We start from the raw sequence: 17,755 nt of genomic DNA, 5'->3' as shown, positions 1-17,755 counted from the left end.
GATGAGCTGAGAGCTAAGAGGATTTGGGAGGGTTGGTCTACAGAGGGAGATAAGGTTACATATAAGGCAGCTGCAGCACATTTGGGTTAACTGAGTTGGCTTTTTTTTCCCCAGAGCACAGCTAAGTGAGTTTGGACCCTGGAACCATGAGTGGGTGCCCCTTCACAGGGAACAAATACTTGTGAGTTACTATTATCTTTATTTTGTGTTAAAAGATATAAAGTTAATGTAAATTTTGGAGAGGAATTAATGATTATCTGTAAATAGACTGCTATAGATATCCCTAAGGGAAGGGAGAGTGAACCTTCAGGGAAGGGCTGTGTGATGAACTAGATTTAATGCTACCAGCTATTACTGCTGTGACAAGGTGTGTGTCAGGTGCATTCTTTTTCATAAGATTGCTTTAGTAGTTCATTTTTTTTCATCATTTGAATTTTAGTGAATTTTAATGAAATGACAGATATAGCAATAGTTCTTTAATTAAATAGCTCACGTATTTTTTTGCTTTTCTTCTCAGATATAAATTTGGCAACCTATCTTTGAAAGATGAGAAAGGTGACGAATCGCAGGAGGGAATAAATAAAGCCAGCAAAGGTGGGCTTATCTATGGAGATTACCTGCAGGTAAGTGTAATGATTTGAGTTTTACTGCTCTGGATGCTTGGAAGACTTGAGTAAGGACACAAGATTGGCACTTCTTCCAGTCATGCACTGGCAGTAGTTAGTTGTACTGGCAAACCTAAACCATGAAGCGATGCAGCACAATACTTTATTTGATCTGATAGTTAGCAGTTTTTCTGCAAATCAGGCGGCCACGTGCAACTTTCCCCAAATTATTGCATGAAACTCCTTAATATTTGGTTGGAAAATTACATTCCAGTAATGTAGGGTATGAAAAGAAAACAAACAAAAAAAAAACAACCACCCAAAACACAGCTAGAAGTAATCAAGAAATATGTAAAAATAAAATGTTAGAAGTGATAAGACAACTTAGACATTTGCTTTTATTTTCATGACAGCAAGAACTGAAATGAGTGGAATTACTCCGTGCTTGTGAACAAGCAATTAATTTGTTGACATATAATACAGAATCTTGCAAAGATTTCTTTTAAAGCAGCTGTGAGATAATGAATTTGACTCAATCAAAAATTACTGATGCCAGAACTGAAATAACTAGTTCAGCCTCAAATCAAATCTCTGGCATAGTTACATATTATACAGTTACAGAATTTTCTATCAGAAGTCTCTTGCACTGAATATGTCAGTATTGATATCAGCTCTGGAGAATGCACTGTGTATTTTGTGTTCTCCTTTTTTTATGTATGTATTCAAAAATCTTAAAATGATTTTCCAAACTTTTTCACTTGACGAACTTGAATGTTAATTTCAGATTATTTTCCTTTTTTTTTAAATTATAAAGAAACTATTTTTTTTAGCTTCTCATACAAACTGGATTATTTTTTTTTTGCCTTCAATATAAGCCCTACACAGTAGGAACACCGTGTCTAATAGCAGAATTGAGAACTTTACAAATAGTCTTTTATTATTGTTATTTTTAAGTTGAACAAAATACTGAATGCCCAAGAGCTACAGAGCGAAAAGAAAGGAAACAAAATCCACGATGAGCATCTTTTTATTGTGACGCATCAAGGTAAGCAGGCAAGAGGATTAGAGCAAATGTGGTTTGGCATTCTTGCTGCAGGAAGTTACTTAACACTGACAAGTGCTATGTGTAATTTGTTTTCATTTTTCACTCTCTTTCTAGAGAAATTCAGGTGGAGAAAATATTCCTAGCTTGAGTAACAGGGTGCTAAGCAGTTTATTGTAGGCGAGCTTGATATATTTTGGTTTGTGGCTTCTCTGAAACTTCAATCCTGCTTTACCCATTGAGAGGCATTAGAAGTCAGCACAATGGTTACATGCTCTTATCCACATGGTTTGCAGGCTCTGATTGGATGATACTTTCCTGTTGTTGATACGAAACCTGTAGATGTCACTGAAGTTGTAAGCAGCTCTGGGGTTATAATGGGATGCCACTGTCCTGTTGCTAAAGTTGTACCTGAGTTTTTCACTTTCCCCTCTTGTAATCTACGTTCTGTACATCTATTATCTGATGTGGAAAGTATGCTTCGTAAAGTTCTGTTTATGCTCTTGATACTAGATTACTTCATAGAATAGTTTTGGTAATGGACAACACACTAGAAAAGGCAATACTTCTTCATATCAGCACTTTTTTATACCCCAACGTTGTAAACGTAGTTTATTCACTTCAAATCAGAAAGTAAGAATTTTTCCTCATCTTTGTGAAGAAAAAAAGAAAAAAAAACCCAACAAAATAATGCTGAAGTTATTGCTAACAGTGGCTTTATTGTTTTAGCTTATGAACTTTGGTTTAAGCAGATTCTGTGGGAGTTGGACTCTGTTCGGGTGATCTTCCAGAACGGACATGTAAGTCAAGTAAATATTCATTCTGGTAAAATTAGGACTCCTCTTTCTTTGCCTCTCAGCTTGATGTATATGAGTTACATATGGTTGGTGCTTTTTTTTTTCTTTCTTTTTTTTTTTTTTTTTTGCACAGCAACCAAAAGAAAAAAAAACATTGGCTGTATGGCTCTTCTATCCTCATAGTGTGCATGGATACAGAATCCATTTTCCTCACCTTTTGCATAGATGCCTCTCCAAGACCAGTTTCACTGGCCAAAATACTCTCATACTTTCCTACCAGTACTGGGAAATTGCAGAAGATAATTTGGGTGTATTTTACTGCAGATAAGTCACGCTTGGAGGCAAAACTGAAGATGGGCTAACAGGTCTATTTACGCTGACTTGTCAGTGTCTGCCTTTGTTTGAGTTTTTGAACTCCAGTATCTGCTACATGAAAGCAAAACTATTTGCAGCAGCAGTGTACTGTGAAATCCAACAGAAGAGCAATAATCAAAATCATTATGTATAATTACATGAGAATTTTGTAAAATGACAAATATAACAGAAGCATTTTAAACAACTCCAAACATTTATCCAACACTAAATGTCATATACACATGTCATAACTATTGATAACAAGAGAAGCCTCCTGACTTAAAATGCTCACAGCAAAATGCTGACTGCATGTAATACCTTGAATAACAACCTGAGTTTGTGTATGTGAAGAAAAACTTGAAGTAGAACCAGACTTTATTTCAGAAAGGAGGAGTCTTTTTTCCTTATAATGATTGATGAAAATGTTCTTTGTTGTCCTCTGCAGTCATAATATTCTTGGCTTTCTTAAAATTGTATCAAAATGTATTTGATCATAATCAATTCTTAATAGAATAATTTTTATTTATTTATTTTTGTGATAAATGAAAGCTATCATACAATCAAAACTTGAAATGTCAATGTTAAGGTTAATAGCAAAGCAAGACTATTAAGGAAAAAATTTTCATATTTCATTTTTATAGCTTGATATTTTCTGGTTGTTTGCCCTGGTCTCGGAGATAAAAATAGGATTGAGTTAATAGGAATCAGTGAGAGAAAAATGGATTTAAAAAATTGAGTATTATACTTTCAGTTAAAATCAGAGTCTATTCAATATGAGATTGTTTTGCTGTTAGGGGCTTCACGTGGAAAATGACTTGAAAGCTATCATGTTGCATAACAGTGAAAAGATGTGAAATAAATAGAAAAGAGAACACTGCTTTCTGTTGGGTCATTATATTTATTTCTTATTAAGGTAAGAGATGAGAGGAATATGCTGAAGGTTATTACTCGAATGAACAGAATTTCAATGATTCTGAAATTACTTGTGGAACAGTTCTCAGTTTTGGAAACCATGACTGCACTGGACTTTTTTGATTTCAGGTAAATACTTACTATTTCTCCGTAGTAATGCATGGAGTAGTAACTCTTATCCTTTGAGCTGGTTGTGAATTTAAGCAAGGACTTGCACGTACCCTGGCAACTTGTAGTACCTGATTTGCTCAACAGGGTGAGAACAAAATCATAGAATACTTTGTTAGAAAAGGACCATTAAGATCACCCAGTTCCAGCCCCTCTGCTATAGGCAGGGATACCTCCCACTAGAGCGGGTTGCTCACAGCCTCATCCAACCTGGCCTTGAATGCTTCCAGGGAGAGGGCATCCACAAGCTCTCTGTGCAACCTGTTCCAGTGCCTCACCACCTTCACAGTAAATAATTCCTTCCTAATATCTAGCCTGAATCTACTCTCTTTCAGTCTAAAAACCATTCCCCCATGTCCTGTCACTACATGTCCTTAAAGATTCTTTCCCAGCTTCCCTTTAGGCCCCCTTCAGGTACTGGAAGGCTGCTCTAAGGTCTCCTCAGAGTCTTTTCTTACCCAGGCTGAAAAGCCAACTCTCTCAGCCTGTCCCTGTAAGGGAGGTGCTCCAGGTCTCTGGTCATGTTCATGGCCCTCTTCTGGACCTATTTCAACATCTTGATGTCCTCCTTGTGTTGGGGGCCACAGAACTGGGAGCAGTACTCCAGGAAGAGTGTCACAAGAGCAGAGTAGAGGGGCAGAATCACTTCGCTCTACCTGCTGGTCACACTTCTCTTGATGGAAGCCAGCATCAGTTAGCCTTCTGGGCTTCAAGTGTGCATTGCTGGCTCGTGCTGAGTCTTTCATCAACTGGCACCCCAAATTCTTCTCATGTCATTCTCATTCCAGCCTGTATTTGTGCTTGGGATTGCCCTGAGCCAGGTGCATAACCTTGCACTTGACCTTGTTGAACTTCAAAAGGTTGGCATGGGCCCACCTCTCGAGCCTTTCCAGATCCTTCTGGTTGATATGCCTTCCCACTAGCATGTGAACTGCACCTCTCAGCTTGGTGTCATCTGTAAACTTGCTGAGGGTCGATGCCACTGTCCATGTCACCTACAAGGATGTTAAATAACACTGGTCTCAACACCCGTCCCTGAGAAACACCACTCATCACTGATCTCCACTTGGACATTGAGCCATTGACTGCAACTCTCTGAGTGTGACCATTTAGCCAGTGGATTCGTTATCCAGTGAGTGGTCCATCCATCAAATTGATTTTTCTCCAATTTGGTGACAAGGATGATGTGCAAGATGCTGTCAAATGCTTTGCACGAGTCCTGGTAGATGATATAAATTGTTCTTCCTCTATGTGCTCATGCTGTGACTCCATCATAGAAAGCCACTAAGTTTGTCACTTGCCCTTGGTGAAGCCATGCTGGTTACCATCAATGACCTCATCTTTATTTTTCTTGTGTGCCTTAGTAGGGCCTACAGGATCTGCTCTGTGATCTTGCCAGGTGCAGTGGTAAACTGACTAGCCTGTAGTTCCCTGGATTTTTTTTTTTTTTTTTTTTTTAAACAATCATTGGGAACTTCACCATACTGCCATGACCTTTCAAATGGCTTGACCTTTCAAATTGGCTTGGCAACTTCATCTGCCAGCTCCCTGAGAGCCCGTGGATGGATCTCATCAGGTCCCATGGACTTGTGTACTCTCAGGTTCTTTAGATGATCTTGAACTTAATCTTCACTGAGGTGGATCTTCCTTCTCCCAGTTATTACCTTTGCTTTCTTCAACTTGTGCAGTGTGAGTAGACCCCTTACTGGTGAAGACTGAGTCAAAGAAGTCACTAAGGACCTCAGCTTTCTCTGTATCTCTTGTGACCAGCTCTCCAATTAACGTGTGTCAGAGGTAAACATAGCATTACTGAGCAAAGTCAACTAAGAACCTGAGCTTGATTGCAAGACCAGCATACATACCTTGCAATGAAATACAAGTTAACTTCTGATGCTTGCATGTGCTGTGTTAAATGTTTTCAGACTTAATAATAATAATAATAATAATAAAATTCAAATTCCAGCAGGAAGAGTAGAAATGCTTCCTGGTTCTGTTAACAATTTACTCAAAACCTACCACTGCAGTTGCAGCCATATTCTGTGACAAATCATAAAAGTATTTAGTAAGAGAAGTGCACTCTCTATACATTATCAAATACATCATTACTGTCTTGGGAGGACAGTACTTCCTACCTTCCCAATGTTGCTTCAAGAGTCTGAAGTAAAGCTGCTTTCTTCTTATTTCTCTCCAAGAACTTAAGCTCTCAGCTGCCCAAAATATTGCTGGGTCAACTTGTTTGTAGTTCATCTGCCTTCTGCATGGACCGTCTTTGGGATCAGTTGGTATTCCTCACTTCTAGCTTGGCATTTCTTACCTCTTATCTCACAACCAGCTCCTTCCACTACCATTTGACAGCTTTATATGCAATTCGCCATCTGTCTTCCTGCTCCATTCTGTGTCCCTGACCTGCCTGACTCGTGCACTTAGTGCTTTCCAGCATCCCTCCCCCTTCTATATTGCTTTAGTACCATTTCCTCTGTCTTCTAGCACTCTCTAACCGAAAAGCACATGAAAATACAACTTGGCTTCCACTGGAAGTTTGGAACATCTGTGTCTTCTACAGCAGGAGAAATACATGAGCTGCTAATCTTCTGAGGAGTCATTGCTTCTGATTTTTCAACAACATACAGTAATATGTAATATAAAGCAAGAAAATACAAAAACAGATATATTACCTGTTTTTTCTAACTCCTCTATTTGCAGTTTGGAGTGTGTTACAATTACCTAGCAATGTGGGATTCCAGATCAATTATATTATATAATATATAATATAATTTTATTATATAATTTCATATTATTAAATTATAAATATAATAATATTTAATAATAATAATAATAATAATATAATAATATATTATAATCATTATATTGTTATTATTATATAATATATTATAATATATATTAAATATATTATAATAATAACTTTATAATATATATATAATAAATATATATATTCATCTAATGTGTTCACGCAATTCAGCCCAGAAAGAATCCTGTTAATAGATCCTTCAGAATAATGTTCTGAAAAAGATTTAGTAGGTTTTATTTATTTCATACATATCAATTGTTCATAGGTATGACAGGCCTATTTAAAAGGCATTTAATGGCACTTTAGAGATATTGAAATTTTTCTGATGTTTATTTGGGGTAAAAGCTACTTCTGCTGTCCAGAAAGAAAATGATATTCACTAATTTTTCTTTTGTGGAACACATTCACAGAGCTGCCATTTTAAAACACAATATAAATGTGTGTATATGTATATTTGTATATGCACCGATATATCAACTTTCCTTTTTTTTAGCCCCCTAATTGCAGGCATACCAAAATTTTCAATTATCTATTTGATGTTCTTCAAATATGAGATACATAGTTATTTCTTCAGCTGAGAACCAGAGAACTCCATGGTGGTAAAGTAATATCTGCATTTTTTTTATGTTTTTCTCTTCTGTTCCCAAAGAGACTACTTAAGCCCGGCCTCAGGTTTTCAGAGCCTGCAATTTCGTTTGCTAGAGAACAAGATCGGAGTTCCCCAAAGCCTGAGGGTCCCCTATAACAGAAGGCATTATCGTGATAACTTCAAGGGAGAGGATTATGAACTACTGCTGAAATCAGAGCAAGAACCAACGCTTCTGCAACTTGTGGAGGTAATAATATTTGGCTGAGACCTTGCTTAAATGTTTTACCCTTTCCCTTGAGAATGTCCTTCGCTGTTATAAGTGATAATCCTTTTTCCTTGAGAGAAGCAAGAATGCTGACAGGTTTCAAGTAAATCACATTTTGAATTCTTATCAAAATTGGTATGAAAGAGTTGGCCATTATGAAACCAACTGATTATTTTTTTCCCAGCTGTTACTCTTGTCTGAAAAACATAACTTAGCGTAGTAAATAGTAAATGACATTGCAGAAATCCGAGTTGTCTAAAAATATTAATGTATCGGGTCATTTGCATTGTTTTTCATAACCACAAACCTTTATAGAAGAAAAATTTAAAAATATTCCAATGTTGGTGAGGAGTGTTAGGCCATAAAAAACAGAAAACAAAAAATGCCAACCCAAAATGAAAATGAAAAAAGGTCAACAAGTGTTTCTTTCTCACTTACCTTGATTTAACGTCCTTGACTGAAAACTGCATTGCTCAAGCATGGCAGTTTCTTTAACTCCCTTGTCCTTTTCACATCCAAACTTAACTTCTAAAGAACAATGTAAAATAAAACTCAATAAACACAACTATGTCTCTATGACAAAATTATTCTCCATGCTTTCATTCGATGACATCCGCTACAGACTGTGTAAGAAATCTTTGTAGATTTCCTTCTCTTCCTGGTCGTCTTTGGATAAGAAGGAGCTGAATAAAATTATCTTTAAAAGGAGTTTGACCATGCAGATTTTGTCTTTCTTTCTCCTTATTTCATTACCATTATTAAAAGGAAATCAAAGAGGCTGCTGACTGCTATGTACATTTTCATCTTTCATCTACATCACACATTCTGATGTAAGCTAATGTCAGATGGTGTGAACAGTATTCATGCTGATCAGATAAAAACTGGCTATTCTAGCAGATGGTTCTATATTTTTCTGACATTTATCTTAGTTTATTCTGTATATGTGGAAGAACATTGTTTCATTAGTCTACAAGGGAATGAGTTTTAACATGAGAGCATTTATCTTCTAACTGATAATTTAACTTGTAACCTATGTGTGTGTTTGCATGGCATCATTATACAGGCACAAATCTTCCATGTGGACATCCTTACTCCAGTAATTCGCACCTGCATGAGTAATAAACCAGAACTATAGCAGTGTAATTTATATTGCTATAAATTGTAATTCTAGAGTATCGTGTTTTCATTATGAATAGTTGAACACGTTATTATTGTTAAAGGCATGGCTGGAAAGAACTCCAGGACTTGAGGCAGAAGGATTTGATTTCTGGGGCCAATTTGAAGTGAATATTTTAAAAGGACTGGAAGAGGAATTTGCCATAGTACAGGTATGTTCTGTTGATCCAACTATATGCAGAGACAGCTAGAAATTATGTTCTTTTAATTGGCATTTTGGCCCACTCCTGGTTTCTCACTTCATTTAATCTTTGGCTTCTTTGCAAGAAGCATAAAAATCACCAGGAAATCTCAGTAAGTCTATAATTCGACATCTAGGAACACCTCAAGCATGTGCTATGTGAATTATTTTTTTCACAAAAGAAAAGAGAAAGTATCACAGGAAGAAAATTAATCTTACTGAAACTGTCACCTTGAATGCTTGCATCTGAAGTTCAGAGTAAAACGCCACAAAGTTTGGGCCTACAAGTAAGGAGTGTCACTGTATACTGACCTTTACTACTTCACAGTACACAGCACTTAGCTGCTCTGTGACCATTTGAATCACACTGGGAAAGAAGCAAGAAAAATATCCCCAAGTGCTGTAAAGCCTGTAGGTATAACAAGGACATTTTTAAACGGAAGAAACAGTATAACATAAGAATATATTAAGTTCCTGAGAATATTCTTACAGCTTTCTGATTTATCCAGCTTTTCTAGCTAAGTTTTCTAACCCATAGCTGTGCAAAATGTCCTGTTTCTGCCTTGAAAACTAAGAAATAAAATAATTAGACTTCAAATTAATTAAGATTAGCTTAGTTCTGAAGCCTCTAAGAAAAGTGATGTTAGTTTGTTTGAACATCTATTCATATGAATTGTGTTGTATTTAAATGCACAATTTCTGGTAATTCTTTTTTTTTTCTTCTTTCTTTTTTTTAAAGAACAGTGACTCAGTGACTTGCCCACCTTATTTGACAATACAGTTCTTACACTTAAAGTGTAAACTTACAGAGTGTTTAGATGAAAATAGAGGTTTGTCAACTCCGTGACAAGGTTAAATCATGGGTCATTCAAAAGCCTGATTTTCCCTACTGAATTCTAAAAAACAAAACAAAACCAACCTTCTTTTTGATTTAAATATCAAAGGCCAAACCAGAATCAGAAGAAAAAGAGGACTTGTTATCCGAATTTCAAAAGCAGAAGGATATATTACTTTCATTATTTGATGAAAAACGGCATGAACACCTGCTTAGTAAAGGTAGAGTATATTAATATACATATTCAAATTTTTAAATATGATAAATATACAGAATAATCACACAATAGCACTACATTTTCAGGATAACCAGCAACAAGCTAAAGATATCTGTATTTTGCAGGAGAAAGAAGACTGTCTTATAAAGCTCTGAAGGGTGCCCTAATGATCTACTTCTACAGGTAATGTTATAAGACGTATCAAAGTACTTTCAGTGCTTGTTGGCAGCTGGGAAGGTGGAAGCAAACTGTTATCCAAAGTGTCCTAGAAAGTTTTAAAGCATTTTCCAACCAAGAATTGAAAAAGACAGATTAAAACTTAATTGGCTAAAGTGCCAATTAAGTTAGAATATCTACTGGTATTTCGATACCAGCTTGGGAAAAAACACATGTTGAGTGTCTTTTGTTGCTGAAGTGATAGTTAGAAATATATAGCTCATCATGAGAGGTCTTACTGTTCTCTCTTTCATTTTCCAAGAGAGGAGCCCCGCTTTCAGGTTCCATTTCAGCTTCTCACCTCTCTTATGGATATTGACGTACTCATGACAAAATGGAGATGTAAGTTGCACTCTTTTATTGAGATACTCTTTTTGATTCAAGTAAACTGTTCTATTTCACATTCTGAGACTCATACCTAGAGTTTTAGCATTGAGCTTCTGAGTTTGTCCTTTAAAAATAACTTTTTTTGTACTTTGGCCAAGAGGAAAGGTGAGCAGCTTCCTCTGTGATCAGTAGATATATAGGTAAAGCTATCACTTTCATGACATGTTTTAAGCTAAGCGAAAGATTTTTAGGGATAGCAATATGTTTTCCCAAAACCTCATCGTGATGACTGTTCACATGGAAATATTCCTTCTGCTCTTTCCCTATCTACCTACCTACCTTTCCCTACCTACCTTTCCCTACCTACCTACCTTTAGATAACTACAAATTGATGCCTTAATTCTGTATTAACAATCATTTTATGTTAGCTGACTTGAGTGGCATACTTAACTCCTACCTTGCTGAAGATCTAGCAGCTCATCTCTCTGTAGCCTCTGATAATGCAGTATTCACCTTGGTGTGACCCTTTGTGTATTTTTTAACGCTGGCTATGTGCCATGCCTTTTTGCATGCACTGTTTAGATAACCATGTCTGCATGGTGCACAGAATGATTGGCAGTAAGGCTGGCACAGGAGGATCATCAGGCTACCAGTACTTGCGCTCAACAGTGAGGTAAGAATAATGCCTTTTACCTACCTTGATGTTGTTCATGGATGTCGTACTGCTGGGAGATAGATTTCAGACAGCTCACTAAAAGTTAGAGCCATCATTCCTCTTTTGGGACTATGCTGAGCATTTCCCATCCAAGTTGTACATTTACTTATCAGGTTGATGCATGTGAATTCTAAGTCTTTTGTGGCAAAGGGCTTTGATCACTCATGCAAAGTGCATTTACAATTCTCAGTCAAGAGATTAGACATTACTGTGATAGGAAATAATGCAGCATTAATACTGTTTACCTTGTGTGCTTTCCAGCCCAAGTTAATACGCAATGCAGGACGAAAGTTAGTCCCACATGCTGTGCAATTGAGTTTCTTTATTTCTTAGTGTGACCTCTAACTGTATAAACTAAGATACATAAACTTAGTTAATACCCTCTGGCTGTGCAGGTGAAAATCAGGAACATCTTCTGTTGGATGAAGCAGAGAAGGAATTTAAAAGAACGGAGGAACTGTCTTTTCTTTTTTTAGTGGATGGTTTTGAACTGAGCACAGAACTCCCTGAACGGTCAGAACTTAGACAAAATTTTGAGCATTTCAGCAGAAAAATGCAGCAGTAGCTCCTTTAAATCTTATCTGCTGTGCCATAGAGACAGTTAGGACTGAACCTTGAACTGAACTTAAACTCTGGAATACTAAGGAGAAGAATGGTTAGTGCAGAAACATTATTAAATATGTGAGGGTATGGTACCTGAGGATTTCAAAATTGTGGCCCTTCCGCTGGCATGCACAGCAACATCAATCGTTCCAATTGTCTTTTTCAGTGACAGGTACAAGGTGTTTGTGGATTTGTTCAATCTTTCAACGTTTCTAGTGCCAAGACACTGGATACCAAAGATGAATCCAACTATCCATAAATTCCTTTATACAGCAGAATACTGTGACAGCTCCTATTTTAGCAGTGATGACTCTGACTGAACTATCTAGACTGGTTGCTGCGAAGAACTTCAGAACATTCACCCTGAACTATTCCTGATGCTATTCCTGAACAATAGCAACTGTTCTCATCAGCGTGGGTGTGTAAATATTTATTTATGTATGACAGAACTAGCTGAATATTCCACTTGACTTATTGAATAAATTTAATTGTCTGTAGAGAAAATAATCTTGCACTGATTCAGGCTCTATTAAAGAAAAAAATCCAATTCAAACCAATGGCTAGCTAAATTGAATGTTTTTATCTAAAAATCTATACTTGGAGACAGGAAAAAATTATACAGATTATCATCATCACATCTTATATGCACATATATTTCTATGTGTCAGTTTACCTAATGGCTGTTAGTAATTTACTTTGAGTTGAAGATGTAATTATTCTCATCAGCTTAAGATGATAGAGAGCTGTAGAGTTCCAAAAGAAATTTCAGGTTAAGATCTTTAAAAGCTGGATTTTGAACAAATATCCTGAATCTGCGGAAACCCAAGCCTCTGGAATTTTCTTACAAAAGAATATAAAGGCCTTCATTAGAAATACTGTTAAGAATAGTAGTGATAAATGCCTACTTCACGCTTCAAATAAAGCAGTATTCAAGTTACTCTTTTGTTGCCTTCTTCTAAAACAAGCATAACATTCGCACAACAATATGACAGCTGTTTAGAGTATTTTTTTTAATCAAAATATCATTGAAACGAGGATAAAATTGTTGCATCATAAAAGTGAGGTAACTTTGACCACAGGGTAGGATAAAGCCGTGTCATCTTCTCATTAGATGCACTGTTGCTAAATGCTTCTCTGGAAAACACGTTTTCTGCAGGCCTTAATTTCTGGTGAGGAGTTCTGTATCTTTGTGCTCTAGTCAGGCTTGGTTGTACCACATCAGAAGCATAGCTGGACCTTCAATGTTTGGTACTGCTATAAAAACACATTGCTCTGATGCCAATTGAGAAGTTTAGCTGTTCTTATCCCGTCCCATCAGGAAAGTGTGCTGTTTGTTGTCTGTAATCTGCTAAGGTACGGTCATATTACACAAAATGCTTCCCCTTTTGTTATTCGGTAGTTTAAGCCTGTTAGAGATGGGAACAGAACTGGACATTTAGCACTTAGGTTTTTTTTTTCCCCACATAAAATAATGATTCTTAGAAAGAGAACTAAGGTGACAATACAAGACAATGATGAACATTCATGGCATCTGTTATAAAAACATTACACTAATCATTAGCAGGGTACAGCAAGTGCAAAAGTTATAGAATTGCTTCAAAGCTTTTTGTAACAGTGCTCAATAAAGGACAAGGGTAAAGCATTCCAGATGACAGAGTCAGAGCATCTTAGAAATGCTTGTTGTCAGTTCTAGTTACATTTGCCTCCAACTGTAGTTACACAAATCAGCAAAGCTGGAACCACCTTATGATTCCCAGCAAATCTCTCCTACATGAGTTTAATATTTCTGTAGGGAAATCTGCTCTACTTGGAATATGATGTAATTCCTAACTTCCTAAAGGTGGCAAAGACTTTACATCTATCTACAGCCAGGCTTTTTTTTTTTATGATAGATAATTTTTTCACTTGTTTCACAGCTGTTCCAGTGTAAGCTGTGAAGTAGAGAAAAGAGGAGTGTGGAACTGAGAGCTACCAAAAGCACAGAATGGTTGGGTTGCAAACATTTCTGTCCTGGCAGGGCAGAGATGATGATAAGCCACTAGAATGGCCTTGGTTCATCTAAATAAGGTTTTCTTCTTGCTCTCCTACCCCTTTAACAAATCAATTCAGAAGACTACCATATTTGAGGCCCTTTTCAAAATACACTTTCCTACTTCAAAAATCTCTGAAGTCTTATCTACCCAACAAAAGGAGAAAGACTGAAATAGAAGGACTATAGTATTACAGAGACCCTGGCTGCTCTGGAGATTGCTTCATGGCTATTTCACTCCTCTGTTCATCTAGCTTTTGAGAAAAATGTAGGATTTCACAAAAAGGAGGTGTCAACCAGAGATGCTAGAAAAGACAAAACAGGTAGCAAAACATAAGTGTTCTCTCCTAGCACCCTCCTCTCCTAATTAAAAGCAGAGAACCGTTGTGTTTCTGATGCTTAAAGCATTTTGATTATACTCCATCATACCACTGATTAGTGGATTCAAATTTCTTATTTGCTATCACTTTTTTTCTCAAAAGAATTTTTAAAGGAATGTACTTTTTAGTAATTGGTACCTAAGTTCACCTTAGCAGTTTCAATTTCTCTTTGCAACTTCCTCTGCACGCTCTGTGGTTGATTTGAAGACTTCTCATTCCATGGGAGATCTGATACATAACACACGTGCCAAATAAAAACATACTTAAAAACTCCAGCCGACCACTTCCTGTCATGCTTAAAAAGCAGGAACTCTTCGTGCAGTCTGTTCTTATTTTAGGAAATGTTGCTTTGAAGTAAAATCTTCATACACAGTGTATGCTAAATGATAATCCTTAGTCTTTAGCCAGAATCAAACAAATACTGATGAAACTGTATCTGCTATTCCTATAAATGAAACAAACAACAAACAAAAAAACATAATGAATACTAGAAACAGAGACGTGTCACCAAATAAGTTATCAGAACTCATATTCATATTATGTCCTCTCTCTTCCATGCACTAAGTATTGGCATAGGGTGGCGGCAGAAAAAAACACCAAAATAACCAGCTGCAATTCTTATTTCTTCACTGCCTGACATTGTTTGTAGTTGAAACCTATTCTTCTTCCTCTGCGTTCATATTCAAAACTCAAGATCTTGAGGATTCAGCACAGAATCCCTGCATGGCAGATTTACCTGTCTTAGCTCTAGATTCAGAAACTTGGCAGAAAACAAGTATTTAACAATATAAAAGCCACTCAAGTGTCAAGAAAATGCAAACAGCAGAAGAGGGAGGAGACGGAGCTCGCAATAAAAGGATGTACCTCCATACCTTGCACAAAAAGTCAAAGACATGGTGCACAGTTCTGAAGCATGTGCAGATCCACTTTCCATATCTATTTGCTGAACTTACATATGTGCATCCACCAGACCAGATCCACAGTTGTTTTACTTACGCTGCGTATAGCAACATCATTAGCTTAGGCTGATGATACACAACTGTGCACTTGACAACGCCATTACCTCTCCCTGGTAAGCTACTGTCATACTTCAATTATTATGGCTTATGTATCTTAACATTTGCGTGATGTTTTTCAATCAACCACGTGGCTAGGTTGAACTAACGACCGCTGTTGTTCTATCTGAACTCATCTAACCTCATTCAAAACGTAGCAATGATTTGTATTTCCTCTGTGAGGATCCCACTGTATCACTTTACTTATGTGGAACAACACATTGCCTTTATCACTCGCACTGTTTTTCGGACTTACCACAGACATTGCTGCCTATCTTCACACGAACGTAGCCATCTATTCCCCATGTGCGGCCCCAAGAGTTCTGTACAATCCAGTAAGGGATGCTACCTGGAAAATACATTTTCAGCAGCTGGAGACAATGTGATCATTAAGAGGTATAAAAATGCTAACATTCTATACAGTTAGTTGGCATTTTAATATCTCATAGGATGCTGACTGGATGACATTATACAGAGAAGCCTCCTATTGTTCATAGAGAGGACTAACACATCAGTGTAAGACTGGATATACCCTATGTTAGGGTAAGGATATAGATACCCATGTTCTTGTCTTTACAGGGACATCAAGTCCCACTAAACCAAAGGAACACGGAAAAGAAGAATTTCTGAGCTGACACCAGCTCAATTCTCAAATTGTGGATTTTAATATCCTGCCTCACAGGAGGCAAGCTGCAAAGATGAGAAAACAAAACTTAGAAGTTCAGTTGATGTAAACATACCTGTTCTGTCAAAACCAGTGACAAGTACAGCATGATTTGCTTTTCCACTGGAGCAGTGATACTGTATGATCCCACCAAGATAATCCTGCCAGCTAACTGCATCTACTGTTACTGCCAAAGGTCCCCAGTCAACAAGTACTCTCATCATCTCCTCCTCCTGACCACTGTGGAAGCAGTGAGTGATAACACAGAGGTTAAAGTTGGCATAGTAAAGCAATTTGAGAGGCAGTAATCTACTGAAGTACAATTTAATAATCAAATAATTAAGCTTTTTCTTATGAGTTTTACACATCACGTAACATATATCAGTACATACACATTTTATTCACTACAACAAGAGGCACACAAACTATGGATTAGGTGCCAGTCCAAAGATACAACGCTGTTAAAAGCCTTGGTCAAGTGGGCAATACTAAGCACCATGTACATCTTATGCCCCACTCCTCTCAATTAGAAAACACCTGTATATTGTTATTGCCCCTTAGTTTTTCAAACATTCAGATGAAATTAACCTCATAACCTTTGGCTGACTCCAGTTAGTGAACAGTATAGTGAAAGTACAGCAAATAAAAAGAATCAACAGCAGTTACCTGAAATCATATGCAGCAAATCCTGCTATTGAAACTCCAAAATCCGAGTGAGCGAAATAATGGCACAGTCCTGTCTGAGCTTTAAAAGTGTACTCTGAATCTCTCACAAGTTTGACTTTGGTCTGCAAAGAGATTAATGAATGAATGTGCTTGATTCAGTCCAGTCAAAACTGGATGCTCAAATCCAAAGAATGAGCCTTGCATAAATGGCCTCTTCTACTGTGGTACTGTACAGCTATTGCTTCAGTTGATTTAAATGGTCAAAGAGTATGATTCTTATCCCTTGTGGGCTGATTTACTGCATTCACAAGCAACATATATAGATTGTAAAATTCAAATCAAGTTTCAGTTCTGCTTGAATTAACAATCCTAGGTTAAATAAATAACCATATACACACAAACAAAAAATCAGATGATCCGTAAAGCACATATTCCCTCTTCCCCATCATTTCTTCCCCTGTAAAAACAAAACGAAACAAGCAAACAAAAACAGTTCAAAAAAAGGGTTCAAAATTTATAGAAAGTTTCAAACCTGATTCAGCCAGCTCAAAGCAGTTATTGTGGAACCACCACTGCAACCATAATTACTGTACGAGCAATCGATAACCTGCTGCACGCTGAGTTCTTCCAGATTATTTCCTTTAATTGCATAGGCAGACTCTATACCACCCACAACACTGAAAGCCCAGCAGCCTCCACACTGGAAGAAGATAGGACGAAAAAAAAGTTAGCTTTGCTTTTCTAACACCATATGGAAAACTGAAAGTATGAAGAGTTTTCCAACGACCTTCATTTATCACATCACTTTTTATCTTCATTTTTATGGCATTACAAATATGGCATTGTTTTTTATCCCTACTGTGCTACTCTGTGAAAATTAAAAATGAATTAAAGGTGTCGTATTTTAATGATTCCTTCATGACTCATTTTTGCTAACATTAAAACAGCCCTTTAAAACAGGCCTAGTGACACTTTCTAGTGCTAGATATGTATTTTCTTAATTACAGACCGAGACTCGGGCAGAAATTATTTTTAACCAAGTTATTACACTTTTGAAAAGGATGCACTTAAGGAGACAGCCTGTGGTTTTCTGTTGTCTGAAGAATTTTATATAAATATATTAGATTACAACTTAAGCAGCAGTAAACCA

General features: G+C 36.9%; 2 protein-coding genes across 4 annotated transcripts in view; one reads left to right on the top strand and one right to left on the bottom strand.

Moving 5' to 3' along the window:
- The first annotated feature begins 39 nt into the window (after nt 1-39).
- Nucleotides 40-12,748, top strand: TDO2 (tryptophan 2,3-dioxygenase). Of its 2 annotated transcripts, none has more exons than XM_052690391.1 (12): nt 40-181; nt 518-623; nt 1,560-1,650; nt 2,377-2,447; nt 3,712-3,839; nt 7,337-7,523; nt 8,762-8,869; nt 9,843-9,954; nt 10,076-10,133; nt 10,429-10,508; nt 11,076-11,166; nt 11,978-12,748. In XM_052690391.1, the coding sequence occupies exons 1-12, from the start codon at nt 147-149 to the stop codon at nt 12,129-12,131; spliced, it is 1,221 nt and encodes a 406-aa protein (XP_052546351.1). In that variant the 5' UTR covers nt 40-146; the 3' UTR covers nt 12,132-12,748. The 2 variants fall into 2 exon arrangements, with proteins under 2 accessions (XP_052546351.1, XP_052546352.1); XM_052690392.1 differs by lacking the exon at nt 40-181 and adding an exon at nt 324-367.
- CTSO (cathepsin O) overlaps nt 12,268-17,755 on the bottom strand; it is a 7,656-nt gene continuing 2,168 nt past the window's right edge. The window contains exons 4-9 of one of the 2 annotated variants that reach the window (XR_008208501.1): nt 17,138-17,305; nt 16,606-16,727; nt 16,016-16,179; nt 15,532-15,624; nt 14,369-14,665; nt 12,268-13,901 (exon numbers count right to left, since the gene is read on the bottom strand). Coding sequence is in view for 1 of the 2 variants with exons in the window: in XM_052690407.1 (XP_052546367.1) it covers nt 14,631-14,665; nt 15,532-15,624; nt 16,016-16,179; nt 16,606-16,727; nt 17,138-17,305 (582 nt within the window). In the remaining variant the exon portion in view is untranslated. Of the gene's footprint in view, nt 14,666-15,531; nt 15,625-16,015; nt 16,180-16,605; nt 16,728-17,137; nt 17,306-17,755 lie in introns of both variants that reach the window. The other variant, XM_052690407.1, reaches the window with a different exon arrangement.

Source organism: Tympanuchus pallidicinctus, unplaced genomic scaffold (assembly GCF_026119805.1).
Source record: "Tympanuchus pallidicinctus isolate F22 unplaced genomic scaffold, pur_lepc_1.0 scaffold26, whole genome shotgun sequence".
Taxonomy (NCBI): Eukaryota; Metazoa; Chordata; class Aves; order Galliformes; family Phasianidae; genus Tympanuchus; species Tympanuchus pallidicinctus.
This window is presented reverse-complemented; position numbering and strand designations above follow the sequence as displayed.

Excerpts from the sequence above, each read along its gene's own strand:
- TDO2 (XM_052690391.1), top strand. The coding sequence starts at position 147 with ATGAGTGGGTGCCCCTTCACAGGGAACAAATACTT. Across the intron at positions 3,840-7,336 it reads CTGGACTTTTTTGATTTCAG|AGACTACTTAAGCCCGGCCT; the intron begins GTAAATACTTAC and ends CTGTTCCCAAAG. Across the intron at positions 9,955-10,075 it reads TGAACACCTGCTTAGTAAAG|GAGAAAGAAGACTGTCTTAT; the intron begins GTAGAGTATATT and ends TGTATTTTGCAG.